At 45.6% G+C, this 26,603-nt stretch overlaps 1 protein-coding gene and 2 pseudogenes across 1 annotated transcript; 1 reads left to right on the forward strand and 2 right to left on the reverse strand.

Moving 5' to 3' along the window:
• The first annotated feature begins 13,188 nt into the window (after positions 1-13,188).
• Positions 13,189-18,588, forward strand: LOC119894067 (Fanconi anemia core complex-associated protein 24-like). Its single transcript, XM_038706568.1, has 2 exons — positions 13,189-13,397; positions 17,852-18,588. The coding sequence occupies exons 1-2, from the start codon at positions 13,215-13,217 to the stop codon at positions 18,101-18,103; spliced, it is 435 nt and encodes a 144-aa protein (XP_038562496.1). The 5' UTR covers positions 13,189-13,214; the 3' UTR covers positions 18,104-18,588.
• On the reverse strand, positions 14,348-17,128 carry LOC119894059 (annotated as a pseudogene).
• Positions 18,589-18,945: 357 nt separating the features above from the next.
• On the reverse strand, positions 18,946-26,074 carry LOC119894058 (annotated as a pseudogene).
• Positions 26,075-26,603: the final 529 nt, after the last annotated feature.

Here is a 26,603-nt window from a genome sequence, read left to right on the forward strand (position 1 = left end):
AAGTGTACAAGCAATAGGGATAACCGCACCCTGGAGAGGATTGTGAAACAAAAGCCATTCAAAAATGTGGGGGAGATTCACAAAGAGTGGACTGCAGCTGGAGTCAGTGCTTCAAGAACCACCACGCACAGACGTATGCAAGACATGGGTTTCAGCTGTCGCATTCCTTGTGTCAAGCCAGTCTTGGACAAGATACAGCGTCAGAAGCGTCTCGCCTGGGCTAAAGACAAAAAGGACTGGACTGCTGCTGAGTGGTCCAAAGTTATGTTCTCTGATGAAAGTAAATTTTGCATTTCCTTTGGAAATCAAGGTCCCAGAGTCTGGAGGAAGAGAGGAGAGGCACATAATCCACGTTGCTTGAAGTCCAGTGTAAAGTTTCCAATGTCAGTGATGGTTTGGGGTGCCATGTCATCTGCTGGTGTTGGTCCACTGTTTTCTGAGGTCCAAGGTCAACGCAGCCGTTTACCGGGACGTTTTAGAGCACTTCATGCTTCCTGCTGCTGACCAACTTTATGGAGATGCAGATTTCATTTTCCAACAGGACTTGGCACCTGCACACAGTGCCAAAGCTACCAGGACCTGGTTTAAGGACCATGGTATCCCTGTTCTTAATTGGCCAGCAAACTGGCCTGACCTTAACCCTATAGAAAATCTATGGGGTATTGTGAAGAGGAAGATGCGATACGCTGCATTGCTACAGTAATTATAATTATACATTCTAATTATATGACCAGCACCTGTATGTTTCAGCTGATTACTAACAAGTAGTGTCCTCCAGGGAGCACAGAATATTCTCTCTCTGTAAAATGTCAAATTCAGTTCATACAGTTCTTTAATAACAGAATTTAAGGTTCCTGTTGAACCTTGTTTGAAATGTTTCTTCATGTTCTACATTCTAGGTAAACAAATTTGACACAGACATTTCTAGAAATATTAATGTCTTTCATCCTGTCCAACCAAACAGTGAGTCCATCATTACAAATGCACGTATGGCTGCAGCTATGTTTTCAGTATTGATTCATCTACTGATTATTGTCTTTGTTAGCTGTGTGTAGTTCAAAACTAATCTCCTGTAGACTCCAACATTTGCACAGAGAACAAATATATCAGGCTGAATATTTCCATTTGATGGAATGTTGCAGCCAAAAAAAAGGTGTGATGTTAACATCTTTTTATACATGTCAACTGCTGTGTCCTTATTTTTACAACGGGACAACAAACCTGTTGCCAAGCAGTACTTCCATCTTTACAAATGCATTTATGGCTGCAATAATATTTTAATTATTGGTTAATCTTCTGATTTTTGTTTTGTTTTGCTGCATATAGTTCAAAAACCACAGAGCTTTAAATTTACATTCTAGTGTACATCCTAGGGCTGGGCAATAAAACAATAATGATAATTATCGCAATATAATTTTCCTCAATAACAAAATAACAAATGTTCAATATATCGTCAGTAAATATTTGATTTAATTTATTAGAATCACGAAAGAATTAGCACTTAATTTTTCCATTAAGAGGTTTATTTTGTTGAGGCAAAGAGATTTTTTGAATAAAGATTTTATCATAATAGTTTTGAATGTTCTACCTCAGATTTGTTAAGTGATCCACTGCTTGGCAGAAAGTGTTTGGCACGTTCTGACCATAAAGAATAGTTTAACCACACAATTAACCATCTAGCACTTCAATTTTCATTCGAGGGCAAAAATCAGCCTTGAAACTTGAACACTTGACATTTATTGTGAAAATGATCAATATCTCAGTGTGGACACTGAGTAACTTCAGAGCAGAATAATGACATGTTAAGGATAAAACTGATGTTTTTCTATAATATCCTTATTGTCAGCAGAGAAATAAGATGAATCAGGCTTTGGATCCACCAGTGTTATTCATTAAGGGGAAAACCAGGTTGTGATGTTAAGTAACATAGCAGAAGTTCAGGTTCTGCATTCTTGTGTAGATATGATGTCAAGTTTTTTTACTGATTACATGACGGTCAATGTAAATGCATAAACCATGTTTACTAAATAAAAAGTTGAGCCACAGTGATTTAATGCCTACTTTTTCATATAAAAACACATAATATGCAAAAACTTGCATTAGTAGTAGTATAGTTACTAAAGTAGTGAAGAATTTTAGTCGACATAGAAGCACAAGGAATATAAAAGAACAGCTGCAGTATTATAGAATCCAAAAAAAGTTAAAGTCAAGGGCAACTGGACTTGGTTGACCTCAGCGACACCCACTCCAGCACCAACTCCACACACCCACCCTTAGTTCTAATACAAACACAGGCAATTTTAAAGAAGCACTTGGCCATTAGCTTTATTGTGACACAGCTGAGGAGTGCCTAACAACCTTTTCAAAATTCAGACTCATCCAGGCCATGCTCGCATATATATTCAATAACTCAGTATGAATATAAAACACAAAAGGTCAATACAGTTTCAAATCAGACTGTGACAGTACTGTTCCTCCTTTTAAGTTAAAACAAGACAAGGAGAGAGAAAAAGCCCTTCAATGCTCGAGTAATTAGAGAAAAGTAAAATCAAACATTGAAGAAATTACTGCAAATCATTAAATCATAAAATCAACATACATACTTCATCTATAAAATTCAATCTTGACAGATTATGTGCAGAACTGAAATATAGATAATATGATGACAATAATAATATGAACAGAGGCTTCCCACATGTACAGCTTATTATATTGGAACTATATTTGCAGCTGTATCCTGTGACTTGTGATGTGCTGCTGACTAATGTTTAGGCCAGTTTTCCTGCTGTTACAGGGGAACTTGTGGTTGTTATTCATCTTCATTAATATAAAGGGAAGCACAAAATTGAGGTGGCAGGTGAGGATTCAAAGTATAATAGAATATAATGCAGTTAAGCTCTCAGCCTTCTGTGATGCTTTTAGATATGTTTCTCCTGTAGATCAACCTTTACAAGGTAACAAGGTAGGTTATTTGTCATGATACAACACAAGGTTGCAGAACGAAACAAATGTTTGTAGTCCCTTCTTACTATTTGAATGCACATTAAATGTGTATTCAAATATTTTCTCATGTAATATCATCTCTGCTGAGTCAGCACATGGATGATTTAGTCTTCCCTCCTCTTTTGTCTTTGTTTGGGGAAGTAAAGTTTAAATGTGACTGTGGCACCTTTTCTCACCTCAACGATAAATTTATTCTTTTTAATTCAGTTAGAAATTCCTGGACTTTAGTAGCTCCTGTATTTCAGCAGGACATTTCCTGTGAGCTAACCATTAATAATAACGTTTTTCAATTCAGGGTTTTATTTTATAAAGAATATATATATAAAGTTATTACACTACTATGCCACCATTACATTTTTCCTGTCGCGCACCCCCTAGAAGCAGCCCACCTCAACAGATTATCAATGATGTTGACCACTCCTTTCAGGTCTTCATTAATCTGGACCACGGATCTCTGGAATACTATCTTACATGGTAGATGGAGGAAATGATATCTCTCTATAGGTGTGTTAAAAGTGCACGACTTTGAACCTTTCTCGTCATGCTTGTTCTGCCAGAAACCTTGACTGGAATCCAGTACAGATAAGTACTTTGCATTAGGCTGAAACAACCCCTTCCACTGTGAGCAATGGATAGTGCTCTCTTTGATGGCTCTGTCTCTGAGATCTTGTAAATCCGTGCATTTTCACTGTCTTTTTTCTGTGACCACTCTCACCAGACTATTCACCCAGTCGGTCGGTTCTGTTTGCCTCGTTATGACTGTTCCATTCTGTGCAGCTCCTCCACTACTTTATCCCTAAGAGATACTGGAGTCTTTCTCAGGGCATGCACGACTGGTGCAACAGCTGGATCAGTGTGGATAAAGGTGTCTTCCTGGCAAACATACTAATCCAGAAAACATGTCATCATAGTCTTTGAGAATGTCTTTCTCTTTTCCAACACCATAGATTTGCTTTACCAGGCCTAACTTAAAGAGGTGGTATTATGTTTTTTGGCTTTTCCCCTCTCCTTTATTGAGTTATATCTCTTTTTTTGTGCATGTAACAGGTTTGCAAAGTGAAAAAGCCCAAAGTCCAGCCCAAAGGAGTTCCCATCTCCCACAGAAAGCACTGCTCTGAACTGAAAACAGCTCGTTTGTAGTCCAGCCCTTCACTTCCTTTACTTGTGACGTCACAATGAAAACGCGTCATAAAGCTCGCCAAGCGGCTGGCGGGGTCAGGCACGCCCTCAAACCAAACTAGTCTGAGCGGAGGTCCTTTAGCTCGCCCCCCCTTTGTTTGGTTTTCCATTGTAGAAATGTTGCACCTGTACCTGCTTCCAGGTACTTTTTTTCATATCACCTCACCTCCATCAAGGTTCCAAGCGAGCTGAGGGATACTAAAATGTAATGTGAAAACAGGACAGACTGCTGATTGGTCAGAGAGAATAATCACTATTCACTGCATCATCATCATTGCTGCAGCAACAACGGCAGAGGAAAACACAGCAGGAAGGTTTTCATACCACTTATCTGTCTTTACATTCTGATCGCTGGTGTGTGTGTCGCATTGAACATTACGTCGCGGCAGTTGTGTGTGGCGTCGCTATGACGACAAGCTACGTACTATCTCTGGGTACTATCTGCAATGGAAAACGGAGCAGGGCCGAGTAGAGTCGAGTCTATCGATTTGCGCTGTGATAGCATTTTTCGGCAAGGCAGCACAGATCGTCAGAACACCGGCAACAGTTCAACGTTTAGTCCTGATGGTAAGATGTGGAACAATGATGTTGTGGACTTGTGAGTAACTTATACCATCTGCTAGGTTACGGTCGCAGTCTGAAGCGGCTTTGATTTGGATCACACTACCTTGTTTCTTACGACCCGCCCTTCTCTGCTTCTGATTGGCTAGTAGTCCTTATCTGGGAACCTGGGAAAATTAAACTATGTAAACCTGTTCTGGTACAACCCCTAAATAAGATTTTGAATCTGAAAATGAGCAGAATACCACCTCTTTAAAGCATGTTGTTTTGCCCAGTATTGCTGGAACATGTTGCTGCACTATTTCAAACTCTTATCTTGTGTTTTGTCCTTTAAATGAGTGACTTTTTGCCCAGTGTGGCCAAAATATGCAACAAGCTTGCAGGTGGATTTTTGCCAACACATTCTCGCCTTTTAATGCCCTGGATACCCCTTTTGCATCATTTTTTGAGGGCTCTGCGGTCAAGTTAGCAACGCTTAGCAACAACAAATATGCAACTTCCACAATAAATTCGACAATAAATGTGCAATGTCCGGTGCGACTTTCTAAATAAAACGCTTGCGTTTCGAAACATCGCCATTTTGAAACGTTTGGTTAGGTTTAGACAACAAAACTACTTGGTTAAGGTCACTTGCCTGACTTAATAAAAATATTTAATGTTGACGTTTTGTTTCACACTGGACACGAACACCACTCTCCTGGTTTAAATTCAGGCTTCTGGCCCTCCAGAGACCCCAACCACCTTCTTACCCAGTCTTTTCTGTTAAATATCATATACCTGCCTTTCCCGTCAAAAACTGACGCTACAGGGCTTCCCCCACTGCATTGAGCTATGATGCTAAAGGGATCCCCACTGCGTTACAAACTGACGCCGATGGGTCTTGACCATGCATCCATATGTGACGACTCAGGGAGTGAGAACGGGGTATTTTTGCAGTTTCCCTCTTATGTCCAGTGAGGTAAATGTTTCTGCCAGCAGTACATTACACCTTGCTCCACTGTCAAGCTTAAATGTAAGATTCCTCCTCTTTATTTTCAGATCTTACGTCCAGTCATCATCAACTTCCACCTATGCATTATTAATATTTTAGATCCACTGTGCCAATAAACATGTTATTGTTGCCCTCAGTCTGCTCCACAGCGTGTATTTTCTTGGTGTGCCCCTGTGTTTTGCACATCTTTGCAAAATGGTTTACTTTATGGCATAATATGCATGACTGACCATAAGCTTGACATTTTCTGTCTCCATGTTTTTTACCACATCTGTTGCAGTAAACTTCTTTTGATCATCCTGTGGAGCTGGCGTCTTGTTGCCTCTATGTGTCTTGGGGGTTTTCACAGCTTATATTTTTTGCACTTCAGTTTCTTCATTGAGCATTTTAACCTGGCTTTCAGTAATCTCACTGGTGTGGCATGCATCAGTTGCCTTTTCTAATGTAAGATCTACCTTCCACAGTAGCCTGCCCCTCAGCTGATCATCTTTTATGCAACAAATTCCTGTATTAATGGGTTGTGCAGTTATCCAAACTCATAATTTCTGGCCTTGTTGTGCCAGAATGTACAGTACATTCCTCCTTGGTTTGCAGCTCAGACAAATAGCGTGCACATAACTCAAGAGAGAGCTCACGATTCGGTGGATTTCAATACAGTATCTCACACCCCTCAAATTATTGTATATTTTTGATTCTATCTTTTCATGTGACAAAACTTAAGAAATGACCCTTTGCTACAATGTAAAGTAGTGACTGTACAGCTTGTATAACTGTGTAAAGTAGTGACTGTACAGCTTGTATAATAGTGTAAAGTAGTGACTGTACAGCTTGTATAACAGTGTAAAGTAGTGACTGTACAGCCATTAATGTCTAAACCGCTGGCAACAAAAGTGAGGACACCCCTAAGTGAAAATGTCCAAATTGGGCCAAAGTGTCAATATTTTGTGTGGCCTCTCTGTCTCAAAGTCAAAGGGTTTTTCCCTCAGTGGAGCAACACAGTCCAATATCTCAGTACAAGTACAATCAAAGTGGGAGGGGCCTTTAATTACTTGTTTAATGAAATGTATGGGGCTGATTGTTCTTATGTTGTATATATGATGCTTTGGCAATGTTGTTGTTACATTCATGCCAATAAAGCTAATTTGAATTGAATTGAATTGAATTGAATTGGGAGGTGAGTTCCTCAACAATGAGATTACAGCCATCAAGATTGTACAACAATGAATCTTTAAAAGCAGCAGAAAAGTGTGAGGCAGTTAAAGGGTTAATTGCATTTACACTGCGTGCAGGAGCAAAGGTAGCAAAGGGAAAACCAGGTTGTCATGTTAAGCAACATAGTTCAGGTTCTGCATTCTTGTGTAGATGTGATGACATTTACACTGGGTGTCGTGGGTTGGTCTCTCTCCCCTCTTTTCCTCTTGTTCTCAGTTTCCCCACCCCTGTTGTTTCTGTCTGTGTGTGATTGGGCGTGTCCTGGCCTGGCCTGTGACTCATCAACGCCTGCAGTCTTAAGCTCTGGTTCAGTCTCCACTCGTCGCCAGTTTGTCCGTTTACCCACAGTGTCCTAGTTTGCCTAAATACCTTTTGTGACTTTGCCTAACCTCTTGTTTCCTGTCTGCCACAGTTCCCCCCTAGTGCGGAGTCGCTGCCAGCCTGCCTGTATTCTGGATCGCCAGCCCGTTGCTCACAGCCTGCCTGTATTCTGGATCGCCAGCCCGTTGCTCACAGCCTGCCTGTATTCTGGATCGCCAGTCCGTTGCTCACTGCCTGCCAGTCTGCCTGCCCGTCCTGACACCGTGCGATCGGATCCCCCCCGAGACTGGAAACTCTCCGCCAGCCCCCCAAACTCCTTTGCCATCTCTGAGCTCCTGCCTGTGTGCCTGCCTACTTCCGCTCACAAGTCCTTTCTGTGATCCCTAACACTGGGGACATGTCCCCATCACTTTTCTGAAAGTAGCTTGCATTGGCTGACTGCTGCATTTTATTTTGTTATATTTTTGTTTATGAATTGTCACATTTTATGTTTTCTGTTTCCCTTTATATAAATACAGACATTTCCACCTTACATTGGAGCAGAAAATGTCTCCAGAATGCAGGAAATTAAGTGTTACATGCTCCAATTTTCTGACCCCGCCCCCATATAGTTCAGCATTTCCTATTTCTTCAAAATGGTGTTAAAAATCTTTTCGTCTTGTTCTCGTCACGTCTCGTAATCCAAGTGTATCATCACACCCCTAATCTGCCCTTATGTCCCCACCACTTTTCAGCACAAAGTGACACCCTTGATGTCATAGTTTTTTTAATGATGACTGTCAATGTAAAAACACAACTTGTGTTAACTAAAATTGTTGAGCCACACTCATAATGCCTACTTTTTTTTTTACGGACATGTTATTGCCAGCAAGAAATGGAGAAAACTCGTCCCTCATTCAAAGCTTAAAGGGTAATTAAATCTTCTTTTAAAACAGCCAAATGCCAACAGGTCAGCGTGTAACGCTGTCTAACAATATGTGCCGTCATTCTTACATGGAGGCAACAAACTTGTGCCAAACCTCATTCAAAAAATATCGATGTGTAAGTTTGTTTCTCTTAAATACTTTATATAACCTTATATAATATGACTGCACAGCTTGTCTGTTTTAAATACTTCCACTCTTCAGTTCGGCTCACATGTCATCTATTTTAAATGCCTAAATAATGTAACCACAGCTTCTTGAATCCCTGCGTGCTCCTTGTTAATGACTGTGGGGAAACTTTAACTTGACATTTTACAGAAACAGACGTTGCTAATGAGATGGTATTAGTGCCGACGAGTTGCTGCTAAAGCGTCAGAAGAGTCTGTTAACTGTTTGATATTATCGTCTTTTGGTGATTAGAGTAGCTTTTAATGTGTTTCTGAGTGGAGTTCTGTGTGAAAGGAAAACGCCCACTAAAACCTGCATTCACATTTATTGGATGTTGTTAAATTAATGACCTCCATGACATTTTGTTGAGTTAATGTATCTCATTTTGTATCTGTTTTAACTGTTGATGTGGAATTTCTCTTTTCAACACTTTCTAAAGTTAAACTTCATGTCTCTCAGTAGTCAGTGTAAAAACCACACATGCTCCTTGTAGAGCTAAAACGATCGGTTGATTAATTGATTAGTAGATTGTGAGAAAATTACTGTTTTGATAATCTGCTAAATGTCATTCTTTAAACTAAATACTTTTAGACTGTTGGTTGGACAAGAAACGTAACATTTTAACATATAATAATAATAATAATACATTTTATTTCTATAGTGCTTTTCAAGACACTCAAAGACACTTTACAGGTAAAAGCAGAAGTTATGTACTTTTAAAACCGATTAAAAACATAAATAGCATTATATAAAATATAAGAATAGTAGATAAAAACCTGTGGTGCGGAAATACATGAGAGCAAGTGGCTCTATTTGATGTTAAAAGCTAGTCTAAAAAGGAGGGTTTTGATAAGTGATTTTTGAAAGAGTCCATGTCGCTGCAATCTCGGATGTGTATGGGTAAGGAGTTCCAGAGGGGCGGCTGTGACGGTGAAAGCTCTGTCGCCCCAGGTGCGGTGCTTGGTCCTGATTTGTGTGAGAGGAGGTTGGTGTCAAAGGAGCGGAGGTTGCAGGAGGGATTGTGGTGGTGGAGCAGGTCTGTGAGATAGGAAGGGGCCTGTTATAACTCAAAACAAAGGGGTGTCACCATTATGATAAATAGAAAAACACACTTCAATCATAATACCACTACTGATCCAGAGGGTCGATTCATTATTGTTCATTTCGATTCAAAATACTCCTTTATGCATTGTTAACATCTATGGCCCAAATGTTGACGACCCCTCCTTTTTTCATGCTTTCTTCAGCTCACTATGTGCTCACTCAGACACAGCTCTTATATTAGGAGGGGACTTCAACATGGTATGTAATCCAGCAGTTGACAAGTTGAGTACGGCAGGTGGTCACCGTGTTTGGAAATCAACAGACATCCTTAAACAACACATGAGCGATTTTAGTCTTTGCGATGTTTGGCGTTCTCACCACCCCAGTCTTAGAGAATATATCTTCTTTTCACCAGTCCACCACTCATACTCTCGCCTTGACTATTTTTTGGTTAGCAGCCCAATTATGACAGACATTTCCGACACTCAGATTCACCCTGTCACTATCAGTGATCATGCACCGGTTTCTATCACAAAGGGTCACACGGCCAACTAGAAGTTGGAGATTTAATGCATCATTGCTTAAAGACCTAGATTTTATAAGTTATTTCATAAAGGAGTGGGCAATATATATGGAAATTAATGACCTGCCAGGAACCTCGCCATGTCTTCTTTGGGAGGCAGCAAAAACAGTCATGAGAGGTAAAATAATCTCCTATTCATCATACAAAAAAAAGAAAGAAAGATCTTGTGAATCAGAGCTAGAACAAAAAATAAAAACATTAGAAACTGCCCTTGCTGCCTCCCCACAGGAACACATGCTGAATGATCTGAGAAAATCAAAACTTGAATTAAATGAAATTATTAATAAAAAGACCCAATTTCAGTTGCAAAGACTGCCTCTTTTCTTTGGGGACGGTACCTTCGGGTCTAAGCCCTAGGGGCCTTCCTGGGGCTGGGCGGGGTTGTCACTGACTCGGGGGTGCTGCTGGTGCTAGAGGGGCTCTTGCTATAAGCCCTGGGCTGGAGGCACCTGGCATCCTACTGCTTAGGGGGGTAGGGCACGGGACTGAATGATGGGGCCAGTCAGGAATCTGGTCCCAGTGGGGAGGACCATTCTAGCCTCCCTATGACCTCCTTCACCTTGCCCCCTTTGGTCATGTCTCTCTACATACACCCTTAGAACTCTGGGGGGCGGGCAGGCTGCAGGGCGTTTGGTGGGTGGGGCTGCTTAATTGCGGCCTCGCCCTTCTTCCTCCCCCACTGGCCACCCCTCAATTTTAATTACACACTAGACACAGAGGGCTTGGGGGGCTGGGAGGGGAACGATGGGAGGCTCCACAACCTCAACTCATTTCTGGGCGGGTGGTGTGTCCCTGGGCCTGGGGGCCCGTTGTCTCCTCTCTTCGCCTGGGCCCTGTTCGGCAGGGGTGGGGCTCCCGCTGCTTCCACCTGCCGGCTATCTCACAGTTGGGGCAATCGGGAGTCTCTGGGGCACATGGCCGGTGTTGTCGGGGTGGGTTTTGGTGCTCCTCCTTGGGGGTGGTTGACTGAGGGGGCTGGGCCTCCGTCCAGGGATGAGATCGGCCTCGCGTTTACGGGGCTCGGGGGCTGCTGGCTCTGCCTGCACTCTGGGAAGGGATACCTCTGGCTGGGCTTGGGGATTGTTGGCCTGGTTCTCCCTGGCAGCGGGGAGCATCAAGGCACGGCTTTCTGCTGTTCTTCCTGTTCCCGCGGGACATGCAGTCTGGGGTCCTTTGTGCTTTGGGGGGTCGCGGGGTGCCCTGGCTACTAGGGGTGGGGGTCTCTGGGTTGCGGTTTGGAGGGCTGCGGTGGAATTGTGGGGCGATTGTCGATGCATCTTGATGCATTGTGTTTTTTTTTCCCTTCCCTGTGCAGGGTCTCTGGATGGCTGCTGGGCGTTTAGTTTTTACATTGGAGTCCGGGGGAAGCATTTCCTCGCTGGCTTGGAGGGACCACTTTGCGTCCCTGATTTGCTTCGTTAGCCTCAGATCCATGCTTCCCCATTTCTCTGTCGGCCAGTTGTTGGACTCCTGGATACTGTATAAAGTTAGTATAAAGTTAGTTTTTGGGATGTGCAGTGTGGGTGCGGGGCAGGGCTGTGCTCCGGTTTATTCTGGGCTTGTGCCTGGAGTTCTCGGCCCTTGACGGTTGGGTGGGTTGGTGGTGGCATGCAGCTGAGCTGGTTGATTTTGCCTCGTTGCTGGTTTGGCGGGTGTTGCACGGCAGCCTGGGGGCGTGCTGTGCATGGGGGATGCCAGATGGCGCGGACTGCCTAAGTTTTTCTGGCGGTTGGGGGGACGGCGGACTTTTATTGGCATGTGCACGGTGACCTGCGCGGTGCGTTTGCTGCCGGACTGGGACTTGCTGCTGGTGTTACTCTGCGCTGGCTTTCGCTGTCGTGTTCTGCCGCTCTCTCTCTCTCGTTTGCCCGACCTCGCACGCGGGATTCATGGGGGGCTGCCGGGCATTGGGTGTCGCCGTGCTCGCGCAGTGCGCACGTTGGGCTCGTCACTTGTGCATTGGTGTTGATGATTGCGTGGCATTTGGGCGTTTTGGTTGTTCGGTGCGAGGCGGTGGGGTGCTGGGTGGGGGGCGGCACTGGTCTATGTTGTGTGCGTGCCACGGTCGGTCTGGGCGCTGCTCTTCCGCGGGTTATGCCTCTTGCGTTTCGTCAGCATTGCGTTGTCAACTGGCATTTGGATGGTCGTTTATTTGTTTTTTTGTAACTTTATTTTTGGGCGTCTGTTGGATCGCGCATTTGCATCACGGTGCATCTGGGAGTCATATATTTTGTTTTTTGGGGGGGGGTTTGTTTGTTTTTTTTTCCCCCCCCCCCCCTATTGGCTACTGGGGTTCTTGCCTGCCTGTTGCTGGGGTCGGTGTGGCACAGTCGTGGCGTCCTACTCTCACTAACAACTACATTCTTTAACAGGCTTATGCGCACACACATGTACACATACAGACACACACAGTCTCACACATAGACACAAACAAATGTAGGTTGTCCCTGGTAGAATTATTCCTGATGCTTTTCTTTCAGTTACTTATTTAAATTAATTATTATTCCAGCTCTCGTGGCTGTGCTGTGTTGCTTATCTATTGTGCGTGACTGTTTCTTGTTTTCATTTTTCTCTTAGTTGTCTTACTATGTCAGCTGTTTATTGCTGCTGTTCGGCTGGTTGTCTTTTACTATTATTATTATTTTTATTGTTTGTTTTTGTTTGTGTTTGTTTGTTGTTGTTTTTCTCCTCCCCAAGCCCCCCTCTCTGTTCTATTGCAGGTTTGGTTGCTTTCTGCAATTGGTGTTTCCCACTGCTTTTCCCTGTTGTCCCCACCTTCCATCCTCCTTCTCTTGCAGGTCTTGTCCTTTCTCTGTGCTGTTCTGTTTGTGCCCCCCATCCCCGTGTCTGCCCCCCTGTCCGGCCCGCTGACAAATCAATGACAAAGGAGTATATTAATACTCTCTTGTTAAAGTAAAAAAAAAAAATCCTTAGTTGCTGCCCTACACCTTTGTTACATGTGTGTAGTTGGCTACGCTCAAAATCAATATTAAAGTGTGATGTAGTTCTTCCGGTGACTCCTGCAGCGTGCACTTGACATTATTTAATGTGTTTGATGAAGCCTCTACTATGTGCTGTTTTTTATAAGTCTGTCACATTTAAAATGCAAACTGTCACAGCAGATTGAAGAACGGCGTGTTCTCGGCTTCATCTTTACTCAAACGTTAGGAATTTTACAGTCTCAGTGTGAAGAAAATGCTAAAAGCTCCTGTGTGCTGCTGTGTCTGATATGAACTCTGTCTGTCCTGTTTTAAAGGGCAGCAGTAGTTTCCAGGAGCTGGTGCTGGTGGAGAACACCAGACTCAGTGAGCAGTACTTCTCTGCTGTGCAGAAGTTTGTGGTGTTTGACCTCGGCCTGACTCTACTGCCGGTCAGCGGGCAGACTGAGGCCTCGCAGCTCATTGCTCAGATCGTAAGTAGTGAAGACAAAACAACAGAGCTGCAAGAAATCCCATCCAGCAAGGGATTGAGTTGGCCAATCAAATCCATGCAACCACACATTCCTGGCAAGACACTGCTGCAGGAACCTGAAGGCTCGACCCTGGGTCTTTATCTAACCAGGAAGGTTTGGATTCGATGCTAGTGCAGATACACTTTGGCTCACATGGACACCAAGTCTTTATTTGAACGTTCACTTGACACCAGCTGGTGAAACATGACCAGCTGTGAGACTAGAAATGGGACGTGTGTGTGTGAAAGAGTAATTTAGAAAGTCAGCAGATATTTTCCACATTATGTGAATAAAAACTAAATACATTAGCATGTTTATATACTGTATACAGAAAGCAGTGATGGTGCAGTCAGTGGTTTGTCTGTTAGTAGACTGATACGTGTGGTCAGACGGGTTTTGCACTTTGACGTCAGAGGGCAGCAGTGAAATGAAGGACTGAAAACAAACAGTCCATTTTGCTGTGACATGTAGATTACATAAACTGACCATCAGCATCCAGCTATATAATGACAAGATGCAGAAAAAAGGTTAAATACACGTCCTTATGAGGAAAGCTGTTGTGTATTTATTTCATGCTGTGAAGAGCAACATTCGTCGTCTGCAGTTGCAGTCTGCCAGTATGCAACACTTCTTATAGAAACAATGATCAGACAAAAGTTTTGGATTTGGCAGCCAGACATTTAAGGAACATGCAAAAGATTCTTATCTCTGATTATTTAACAGTCTTGAGGGCAGGTAATGCAGTCAGTAGAATAAATTAGACGACAGTAGATAAAATCAATCAGAGCTGTAAAATTAGTGTGTTGTAGTAAAAAAAGAAAAACAAATATTGAGAAAATTTGACAAATCAACAATGTATCAGAAATAAAAGATACATTTATTACATTAAATGTAGGAAATCAAATGTTTGTTTACTCAGTGTGATTGACAGGAGAGATGATCAGAGGGGCAGAGTTTTTACCACCATATTTAAGACCAGGATTAAAGTATGGGTAGAGTTTCTCAGTGAAGCGGCAGCCAGTAAAGGAGTAGATAAGAGCTGCAGCATCAACGTCATAAAAGGAGACCAGACCCTCCTCAAAATCCACAAACACCCCCACCTTCTCAGGCTGAGACTTCAGAGAGAGAGACTGAGGGTCATCAAAGCGTAGTACTCATTTTCAATCCTCAAACATATCGTCAGTAACCTTTCTGAGGACTCCTTGTGATTTGTCCCTTCCTGTTGATCGACTCTCTGGCCACTCCTAAATCCCACTCAGTCTTCCCTTTAACCTGAACCTCGTAGTAAAATCTTCCTGAAGAGAAACTCTGCTTTGCTAAGACAATAGCAGAAGGAAAAAATCTCTCTGGATTGTCTGGGAGATTCTTCCTTACATCACCAAGTTTAACTTGTTTTCCATCATCAGACAGATGAGCCAGGGATTTGCTGTATCAGGATCGAGGGTCACATCCACTGCATACTGCTGGACCCTCTTCATCTCGGCCTCCAGCAGCTTCTTCATCTGTTCACTGAGCGTCTCCTCCAGCTGATTCACAGCTCTCCTCACAGTCCCCTCATATGAAGGTGGACGGACGCTGACTTCTGTCCAGTCCTTGGTGGGTGGAGCAGCGTTCAGGGACGGGAGGCTTTGGAGGAGGTGGAGGTGGTCTTCAGAGCGTGAGAGCTGCTCCACCTCAGAGCTTCTCTTCTTCAGCTCAGAGATTTCCTGTTCCAGCTCTTTGATGAAGCCTTCAGCCTGTTTCTCTGTCTCTCTCTGCTTCTCTTTGATCGTGTAGATGAGCTCGGCCTGGCTTCTCTCAACAGACTCCTTCAGAGCGCTGAAGACCTGAACACCACCTGCTATCTCTCTGTCTGCATCTTCCTTACTGAGCTCCACTGAGCGTTTGATCTCCTGAATCCTCAGTCGTCTCTTCAGGATTTCAACGCCTTCTTCTTTCAGAGGAACAGCCTCATCTGTCTTGGAGTCTAAAACCATCCAGAGCATGAAGACACACATCAGACCCCCCAGGCAGAACTTAAGGGCCTTCAGTTTGGTGCTGCTGCTGCTGGCTTTCTGTTGAGCTGACTGTCTGAACTGAGCAGCCATCTCAGAGATGAAAGTGTTGACCTGCAGCTCAGGTTTTGTGTTGAAAACCTCTTTACAGTTGGGACACTGACACGGGACATTTGTATTCCAGTGTTCAGTGATGCAGGTTTTACAGAAGTTGTGTCCACATGGTGTGCTGACTGGATCAGTGAACACATCCAGACAGATGGAGCACAGAAACTGATCTTCAGTCAGTAGACAGCTGGCAGCAGACATATCCACACTCTGAGGACAAAAGTGAAAATGAGATTTATTTGAAAACTCGAATTGCCATCACAACACAAAACAGCAATTTTGCATGTATATGATACTCTACAGTTTGCAATAGCGCTCCAGCACAAAGGAGGCTAACGGGCTCACGGCCGATGTGCACAGCTGTAGGGTTAGCCGGTCGACATGCATATATTTACTGACTTAGGTTTAGGCACTAACTTATGCGATGGTTAGGGTAAATTGCCTTGGGGGGTTGTCAACTCCTTAAACTCCTTTAGTTTTGTATTTATTACCAAAGCATTTATCTGTAATACAGTTAAAATAGGGAAAATGTGAAAGGTTGCGTTGCAGGTTAATTTAAGGTGTTCGCCCCTAAATTTTCTGCCTAAAATATTCAGTTAGGGGCCACAGTGCTCCTAGTATAAACAGTTAGTCTGGAGCCCTGAAAGCTGAAGTGTTTTCTTGTTTGTTTCTTTTTTTTTTGTCCTGCCCAGCAGTCTGGTATAAAGTTTGGTGAGCTGGATACCATGTTGTGCCAGACAGATTTTACTTTAACAAGAGAGTATTAATATACTCCATTGTCATTGATTTGTCAGCGGGCCGGACAGGGGGGCAGACACGGGGATGGGGGGGCACAAACAGAACAGCACAGAGAAAGGACAAGACCTGCAAGAGAAGGGGATGGAAGGTGGGGACAACAGGGAAAAGCAGTGGGAAACACCAATTGCAGAAAGCAACCAAACCTGCAATAGAACAGAGAGGGGGCTTGGGGAGGAGAAAAACAACAACAAACACAAACAAACACAAACAATAAAAATAATAATAATAGTAAAAGACAACCAGCCGAACAGCAGCAATAAACAGCTGACATATTAAGTCAACTAAGAGAAAAATGAAAACAAGAAACAGTCACGCACAATAATAAGCAACACAGCACAGCCACGAGAGCTGGAATAATAATTAATTTAAATAAGTAACTGAAAGAAAAGCATCAGGAATAATTCCACCAGGGACAACCTACATTTGTTTGTGTCTGTGTGCGTGTGTGTACATGTGTGTGCGCATAAGCCTGTTAAAGAATGTAGTTGTTAGTGAGAGTAGGACGCCACGACTGTAACAGGCAGGCAAGAACCCCAGTAGCCAATAGGGGGGGAGAGAAAAAAATGACTCCCAGATGCACCGCGAAGTGTTTTCTTAATGTTGTTTGTTGAAACGCAGTAAATAATATCAGCTGTACTCACCAGTGTTCCTCAGAGACTCTGCTGTGTTGTTAAGTCAGCTGAACTTTCTTTCATGAGAAACAGAGACTCTTCTGTACTGCAGGTCTGCTGACACACAGACGAATGTTAAGTTTCATTTGAGAAAAACTCTCATGCTTTTCCAGTGCTGCTCAGCCTCTTCCTGCTCTACAGGTGAGGTTTTGTTGGCCTTCAGATTTGAGCTGATTACGACCTTCTTTTGGCACAAGGTAAGGGGCGGCGCCAGAGGGTGTATTTGCTATAGCAACACCAAGATTTGGCCTAGCAACTGCTAAGCAACCCCAAGGGTTTTTTTTATGAAACCAAAAAGATATTGCAGAAAAACACAGAAATATGCTTATTTAAAAAATCTGTGTATGGTTCTTTCTTTCATTATTCCGTTTTAAAACTTACTTGCTGCTGTGAAAGCTGTTATGCATATTAGGCAAAGCCTTAATGCTGTCTGAAACTCTTTTTTAGATTTGAAAAACTATTTTATTTGCGAAAATGAAAAAAAGGGCAATGCTTTTTCTCCACATGCAGACCACATTAGACCAGGTCCAGATCCAAAACCACTATACCTAGAGCTCTCAAATCGGGACTATATTATTCCTCACAGGTCTGCATGTGGAGAAAAAGCTGTGAAATTGCCCTTTTTTCTTTTTTCACAAATAAAATAAAGTTTTTTCAAATCTAAAAAAGTGTTTCAGACAGCGTTAAGGCTGTGTAAACAGTGATAAACCATCCACGTGACCCGAGTCTGTTTTAGTTTAAGAGAGTCGAACACAGAAGGGGTCAAACTGAGCCGTCTGGCCTGAAGCTCTCGTAGCAGTAGACTTTGTTGTCTGATTTTCCAACCTGCTCTGATCGTCCCCAGGTTCACGGGGAGGGCCGAGAGAACCCCTTCAGGAGGAGGACTTCATCTCGGCTGTTGGACCCGCTGGTCCCGGCTCTGGTCCAGCAGGTCCCCGGGGTCGGCAGGGTCAAAGCTCTGGCCCTGCTGCGGCACTTCTCCAGCATCCGGCAGCTCTGCAACGCGGCCCCTGCTGAGCTGGAGCCCATCGTGGGTCAGGCTGCAGCTCAGCAAATCCACAGCTTCTTCCACAAAGACACTGCTGCAGGAACCTGAAGGCTCGACCCTGGGTCTTTATCTAACCAGGAAGGTTTGGATTTGATGCTAGTGCAGATACACTTTGGCTCACATGGACACCAAGTCTTTATTTGAACGTTCACTTGACACCAGCTGGTGAAACATGACCAGCTGTGAGACTAGAAATGGGACGTGTGTGTGTGAAAGAGTAATTTAGAAAGTCAGCAGATATTTTCCACATTATGTGAATAAAACTAAATACATTAGCATGTTTATATACTGTATACAGAAAGCAGTGATGGTGCAGTCAGTGGTTTGTCTGTTAGTAGACTGATACGTGTGGTCAGACGGGTTTTGCACTTTGTTTTTAAGGAGGACGTCAGAGGGCAGCAGTGAAATGAAGGACTGAAAACAAACAGTCCAGTTTGCTGTAACATGTAAATTACATAAACTGACCATCAGCATCCAGCTCTATAATGACAAGATGCAGAAAAAAGGTTAAATACACGTCCTTATGAGGAAAACTGTTGTGTATTTATTTCATGCTGTGAAGAGCAACATTCGTCGTCTGCAGTTGCAGTCTGCCAGTATGCAACACTTCTTATAGAAACAATGATCAGACAAAAGTTTTGGATTTGGCAGCCAGACATTTAAGGAACATGCAAAAGATTCTTATCTCTGATTATTTAACAGTCTTGAGGGCAGGTAATGCAGTCAGTAGAATAAATTAGACGACAGTAGATAAAATCAATCAGAGCTGTAAAATTAGTGTGTTGTAGTAAAAAAAGAAAAACAAATATTGAGAAAATTTGACAAATCAACAATGTATCAGAAATAAAAGATACATTTATTACATTAAATGTAGGAAATCAAATGTTTGTTTACTCAGTGTGATTGACAGGAGAGATGATCAGAGGGGCAGAGTTTTTACCACCATATTTAAGACCAGGATTAAAGTATGGGTAGAGTTTCTCAGTGAAGCGGCAGCCAGTAAAGGAGTAGATAAGAGCTGCAGCATCAACGTCATAAAAGGAGACCAGACCCTCCTCATAATCCACAAACACCCCCACCTTCTCAGGCTGAGACTTCAGAGAGAGACGGACTGGAGGGTCATCAAGAGCGTAGTACTCATTTTCAATCCTCAAACATATCGTCCAGTAACCTTTCTGAGGACTCCTTGTGATTTGTCCCTTCCTGTTGATCGACTCTCTGGCCACTCCTAAACCCCACTCAGTCTTCCCTTTAACCTGAACCTCGTAGTAAAATCTTCCTGAAGAGAAACTCTGCTTTGCTAAGACAATAGCAGAAGGAAAAAATCTCTCTGGATTGTCTGGGAGATTCTTCCTTACATCACCAAGTTTAACTTGTTTTCCATCATCAGTCAGGATGAGCAGGATGTGCTGTATCAGGATCGAGGGTCACATCCACTGCATACTGCTGGACCCTCTTCAGCTCGGCCTCCAGCAGCTTCTTCATCTGTTCACTGAGCGTCTCCTCCAGCTGATTCACAGCTCTCCTCACAGTCCCCTCATATGAAGGTGGACGGACGCTGACTTCTGTCCAGTCCTTGGTGGGTGGAGCAGCGTTCAGGGACGGGAGGCTTTGGAGGAGGTGGAGGTGGTCTTCAGAGCGTGAGAGCTGCTCCACCTCAGAGCTTCTCTTCTTCAGCTCAGAGATTTCCTGTTCCAGCTCTTTGATGAAGCCTTCAGCCTGTTTCTCTGTCTCTCTCTGCTTCTCTTTGATCGTGTAGATGAGCTCGGCCTGGCTTCTCTCAACAGACTCCTTCAGAGCGCTGAAGACCTGAACACCACCTGCTATCTCTCTGTCTGCATCTTCCTTACTGAGCTCCACTGAGCGTTTGATCTCCTGAATCCTCAGTCGTCTCTTCAGGATTTCAACGCCTTCTTCTTTCAGAGGAACAGCCTCATCTGTCTTGGAGTCTAAAACCATCCAGAGCATGAAGACACACATCAGACCCCCCAGGCAGAACTTAAGGGCCTTCAGTTTGGTGCTGCTGCTGCTGGCTTTCTGTTGAGCTGACTGTCTGAACTGAGCAGCCATCTCAGAGATGAAAGTGTTGACCTGCAGCTCAGGTTTTGTGTTGAAAACCTCTTTACAGTTGGGACACTGACACGGGACATTTGTATTCCAGTGTTCAGTGATGCAGGTTTTACAGAAGTTGTGTCCACATGGTGTGCTGACTGGATCAGTGAACACATCCAGACAGATGGAGCACAGAAACTGATCTTCAGTCAGTAGACAGCTGGCAGCAGACATATCCACACTCTGAGGACAAAAGTGAAAATGAGATTTATTTGAAAACTCGAATTGCCATCACAACACAAAACAGCAATTTTGCATGTATATGATACTCTACAGTTTGCAATAGCGCTCCAGCACAAAGGAGGCTAACGGGCTCACGGCCGATGTGCACAGCTGTAGGGTTAGCCGGTCGACATGCATATATTTACTGACTTAGGTTTAGGCACTAACTTATGCGATGGTTAGGGTAAATTGCCTCGGGGGGTTGTCAACTCCTTAAACTCCTTTAGTTTTGTATTTATTACCAAAGCATTTATCTGTAATACAGTTAAAATAGGGAAAATGTGAAAGGTTGCGTTGCAGGTTAATTTAAGGTGTTCGCCCCTAAATTTTCTGCCTAAAATATTCAGTTAGGGGCCACAGTGCTCCTAGTATAAACAGTTAGTCTGGAGCCCTGAAAGCTGAAGTGTTTTCTTGTTTGTTTCTTTTTTTTTTTGTCCTGCCCAGCAGTCTGGTATAAAGTTTGGTGAGCTGGATACCATGTTGTGCCAGACAGATTTTACTTTAACAAGAGAGTATTAATATACTCCATTGTCATTGATTTGTCAGCGGGCCGGACAGGGGGGCAGACACGGGGATGGGGGGCACAAACAGAACAGCACAGAGAAAGGACAAGACTTGCAAGAGAAGGAGGATGGAAGGTGGGGACAACAGGGAAAAGCAGTGGGAAACACCAATTGCAGAAAGCAACCAAACCTGCAATAGAACAGAGAGGGGGGCTTGGGGAGGAGAAAAACAACAACAAACAAACAAACACAAACAATAAAAATAATAATAATAGTAAAAGACAACCAGCCGAACAGCAGCAATAAACAGCTGACATAGTAAGACAACTAAGAGAAAATTAAAACAAGAAACAGTCACGCACAATAAATAAGCAACACAGCACAGCCACGAGAGCTGGAATAATAATTAATTTAAATAAGTAACTGAAAGAAAAGCATCAGGAATAATTCCACCAGGGACAACCTACATTTGTTTGTGTCTGTGTGCGTGTGTGTACATGTGTGTGCGCATTAGCCCTTTTAAAGAATGTACGAACTATTATTCCTCACAGGTCTGCATGTGGAGAAAAAGCTGTGAAATTGCCCTTTTTTCTTTTTTCACAAATAAAATAAAGTTTTTTCAAATCTAAAAAAGTGTTTCAGACAGCGTTAAGGCTTTGCCTAAAATGCGTAACAGCTTTCACAGCAGCAAGAGGGGCAAAAAACAGAGAATCGGTCGCGAAGAAAGAAAGTTAACTTTCACTTAGGTTTCCCTTAAGTTTCCCCTTAACTGCCGAATCGGAAGCTGACTTCAGCGTCGTCTGCCAGAGGCATTTAAATTCCAGCAGTCTCGCAGAAAATACGGAAGAGAGGCCTCCGCTGCCCATCAGTAGACCTCCGCTGCCCATCAGTAGACCTCCGCTCCCCGGCAGTAGACCTCCGCTGCCCATCAGTAGACCTCCGCTCCCCGGCAGTAGACCTCCGCTGCCCGGCAGTAGACCTCCGCTGCCCATCAGTAGACCTCCGCTGCCCACAGTAGACCTCCGCTGCCCATCAGTAGACCTCCGCTCCCCGGCAGTAGACCTCCGCTGCCCACAGTAGACCTCCGCTGCCCGGCAGTAGACCTCCGCTGCCCACAGTAGACCTCCGCTGCCCATCAGTAGACCTCCGCTCCCCGGCAGTAGACCTCCGCTGCCCATCAGTAGACCTCCGCTGCCCACAGTAGACCTCCGCTGCCCATCAGTAGACCTCCGCTGCCCATCAGTAGACCTCCGCTGCCCATCAGTAGACCTCCGCTCCCCGGCAGTAGACCTCCGCTGCCCGGCAGTAGACCTCCGCTGCCCACAGTAGACCTCCACTGCCCATCAGTAGACCTCCGCTGCCCATCAGTAGACCTCCGCTGCCCATCAGTAGACCTCCACTCCCCGGCAGTAGACCTCCGCTGCCCGGCAGTAGACCTCCGCTGCCCACAGTAGACCTCCGCTCCCCGGCAGTAGACCTCCACTGCCCATCAGTAGACCTCCGCTCCCCGGCAGTAGACCTCCACTGCCCATCAGTAGACCTCCGCTGCCCATCAGTAGACCTCCGCTCCCCGGCAGTAGACCTCCGCTGCCCGGCAGTAGACCTCCGCTGCCCACAGTAGACCTCCGCTGCCCGGCAGTAGACCTCCGCTGCCCGGCAGTAGACCTCCGCTGCCCACAGTAGACCTCCGCTGCCCATCAGTAGACCTCCTCTCCCCGGCAGTAGACCTCCACTGCCCGGCAGTAGACCTCCGCTGCCCACAGTAGACCTCCGCTGCCCACAGTAGACCTCCGCTGCCCATCAGTAGACCTCCGCTCCCCGGCAGTAGACCTCCGCTGCCCACAGTAGACCTCCGCTGCCCGGCAGTAGACCTCCGCTGCCCACAGTAGACCTCCGCTGCCCATCAGTAGACCTCCGCTGCCCGGCAGTAGACCTCCGCTGCCCACAGTAGACCTCCGCTGCCCACAGTAGACCTCCGCTCCCCGGCAGTAGACCTCCACTGCCCATCAGTAGACCTCCGCTCCCCGGCAGTAGACCTCCACTGCCCATCAGTAGACCTCCGCTGCCCATCAGTAGACCTCCGCTCCCCGGCAGTAGACCTCCGCTGCCCGGCAGTAGACCTCCGCTGCCCACAGTAGACCTCTGCTGCCCGGCAGTAGACCTCCGCTGCCCGGCAGTAGACCTCCGCTGCCCACAGTAGACCTCCGCTGCCCATCAGTAGACCTCCGCTCCCCGGCAGTAGACCTCCACTGCCCGGCAGTAGACCTCCGCTGCCCACAGTAGACCTCCGCTGCCCATCAGTAGACCTCCGCTCCCCGGCAGTAGACCTCCGCTGCCCACAGTAGACCTCCGCTGCCCGGCAGTAGACCTCCGCTGCCCACAGTAGACCTCCGCTGCCCATCAGTAGACCTCCGCTGCCCGGCAGTAGACCTCCGCTGCCCACAGTAGACCTCCGCTGCCCATCAGTAGACCTCTGCTGCCCGGCAGTAGACCTCTGCTGCCCACAGTAGACCTCCGCTGCCCATCAGTAGACCTCCGCTGCCCATCAGTAGACCTCCGCTCCCCGGCAGTAGACCTCCGCTGCCCGGCAGTAGACCTCCGCTGCCCACAGTAGACCTCCGCTGCCCGGCAGTAGACCTCCGCTGCCCGGCAGTAGACCTCCGCTTCCCATCAGTAGACCTCCGCTCCCCGGCAGTAGACCTCCGCTGCCCGGCAGTAGACCTTCGCTGCCCACAGTAGACCTCCGCTGCCCACAGTAGACCTCCGCTGCCCATCAGTAGACCTCCGCTGCCCATCAGTAGACCTCCGCTCCCCGGCAGTAGACCTCCGCTGCCCATCAGTAGACCTCCGCTGCCCACAGTAGACCTCCGCTGCCCGGCAGTAGACCTCCGCTGCCCACAGTAGACCTCCACTGCCCATCAGTAGACCTCCGCTGCCCATCAGTAGACCTCCGCTCCCCGGCAGTAGACCTCCGCTGCCCGGCAGTAGACCTCCGCTGCCCACAGTAGACCTCCGCTCCCCGGCAGTAGACCTCCACTGCCCATCAGTAGACCTCCGCTCCCCGGCAGTAGACCTCCACTGCCCATCAGTAGACCTCCGCTGCCCATCAGTAGACCTCCGCTCCCCGGCAGTAGACCTCCGCTGCCCGGCAGTAGACCTCTGCTGCCCATCAGTAGACCTCCGCTGCCCACAGTAGACCTCCGCTGCCCACAGTAGACCTCTGCTGCCCGGCAGTAGACCTCCGCTGCCCGGCAGTAGACCTCCGCTCCCCGGCAGTAGACCTCCACTGCCCATCAGTAGACCTCCGCTGCCCATCAGTAGACCTCCGCTGCCCACAGTAGACCTCTGCTGCCCGGCAGTAGACCTCCGCTGCCCGGCAGTAGACCTCCGCTGCCCACAGTAGACCTCCGCTGCCCATCAGTAGACCTCCGCTCCCCGGCAGTAGACCTCCGCTGCCCGGCAGTAGACCTCCGCTGCCCACAGTAGACCTCCGCTCCAAATGATCCACTTCAAAATAAGTCTCTTAGTCTGTTACATTATAATTTATCTGTCCCAAACACTTTACAGTCTGTCATCCATCACAGCAACTAATCCCTCTGCTCTTCTCCAGAGTGTTGCAGTTTTTCTCTCTCTGAAAGATTAGAAGGAGGAAAATAAGAGTTTCAGACTGAGATGGAGAATCTGATTGGGCCACAGTAGCAGATTAATGGGCTTCTCTCTGATTCTCTGTTTTTAAAAGTGCAATACTTTGTGACAGTAATGTGTTATTTATTTTAGAACGTGCTCTGAAAAAAAGCTCATCAGTGACATTAGACAGAGTTGTACCACTTAGACTCTGATCTCACTGAGCTGCAGCAGTCATGTAATCTGCTGCAGCATCACACTGTGTGGTTATTTATTCAGAGCGCGTCCTCATGGCCACAGGCTGCAGTTTGTTCTGAACTCCACTAGATGGCGTCCTCGGGTGTCACTTATTCTCTACAAACTCATGATCTAAAGTCAGGTCTGAGAACCGCTGATGGTGTTTTTAATCACATGATTTGGTGTCATTAGAAACGTCATCAGCGGTTTTTCACAAACTAATTGAATCAGACACAATAAAATTATTTAAAAGAAAAAGAAAAACAAAAGGCTTTTGTCTCATTTATAAACTGCTTTTCAGTAATTTGTGCCAGTTTGCAACACTTCTTATAGAAACAATGAGCAGAAGGTAAGAGGTTTAGATTTTGGCAGCCAAACATTCAAAGAACGTCCAAATGCTTCTTATTTCTGAGGACATTGTTTTCTGATTATTTGTTGAAGGCAGGTAATGCAGTTATTAGAATAAATTAGACAATATTAGATCAAATCAATCAGAACGGTAAAATTGGTGTGTTGTAGTAGTAAGTAGCAACGAGACACATCAAAGAAACATTTACAGAAAAAAAAACACATTGATCAGATACTGAAAAATTATTACATTAAATGTAGAAATCAGTGTGATTGACAGGAGAGACGATCAGAGGGGCAGAGTTTTTACCACCATATTTAAGACCAGGATTAAAGTATGGGTAGAGTTTCTCAGTGAAGCGGCAGCCAGTAAAGGAGTAGATAAGAGCTGCAGCATCAACATCATAAAATGAGACCAGACCCTCCTCATAATCCACAAACACCCCCACCTTCTCAGGCTGAGACTTCAGAGAGAGACGGACTGGAAGCTTTGTACTCATTTTTATTCAACACTAACCTCCAGTAACCATCCTGAATACTCAGTGTGAAGTTTCGCTTCCTGTTGATCGACTCTCTGGCCACTCCTAAATCCCACTCAGTCTTCCCTTTAACCTGAACCTTGTAGTAAAATCTTCCTGAAGAGAAACTCTGCTTTGCTAAGACAATAACAAAATAATCAAATCTCTCTGGATTGTCTGAGAGATTCTTCTTTACATCACCATGTTTAACTTGTTTTCCATCATCAGACAGGATGAGGTAGGGATGTGCTGTATCAGGATCGAGGGTCACATCCACTGCATACTGCTGGACCCTCTTCAGCTTTGTAGGGCCGTGTACTCACCAGGGTTTGGCAGAGATTCTGCTGTTTTGTTGAGAAAAGTTGAATGTTTCTTTAGAGACAAACAGAGAGACTTGTCTCGACCGCAGCTCTGCTGACACTCAGACTAACTTTGACTTGAGGAAATGTGACGTTGCAGCTCTCCTCTGTCACTGTTGCTCCTCCTCTCAGTGCAGCTCTGAAGTCAGGTTTTATCCTCCTTGAGAAATAACTTGACACAGCTTTGGAACAAGATGAGTTTATACTTTTTGTTTCTTCTTTTTTTTTGTTTCTGGGAGCAGGAGCCCGTTGGCTGACCAGCGCTGTCCGGGTCTCTCTCCAGACCTGCCGACACCAGCACTGGCCAGAACTGAGTGGACTGCCACCTCCTTCTCCTGGTCAGGGAAAAAAGGGGGATTATATTCAAGCATGGCCATGAATGGAGTCATACCTGTGGCAGCGGGAGAGAGGGGGTTATGGGCGTACTCCACCCAGGGTAGCGATCTGGACCAAGAGGAGGGGTTAAGGATTGTGACACAGTCTCCAGGTCCTGGTTGGCCCACTCTGTCTGCCTGTTATTGCCCTGAGGATGATAGCCAGACTTAAGGCTGGCCGTGGCCCCCAGCAAGGTACAGAACGCGTACAGGTGCAGATGGAGCAGGCTACGTCAGAGCTCCTTTCCGCT

This window comes from Micropterus salmoides, unplaced genomic scaffold (assembly GCF_014851395.1).
Source record: "Micropterus salmoides isolate LMB-PRFRI ecotype aquatic unplaced genomic scaffold, ASM1485139v1 Ms_hic_scaffold_8, whole genome shotgun sequence".
Taxonomy (NCBI): Eukaryota; Metazoa; Chordata; class Actinopteri; order Centrarchiformes; family Centrarchidae; genus Micropterus; species Micropterus salmoides.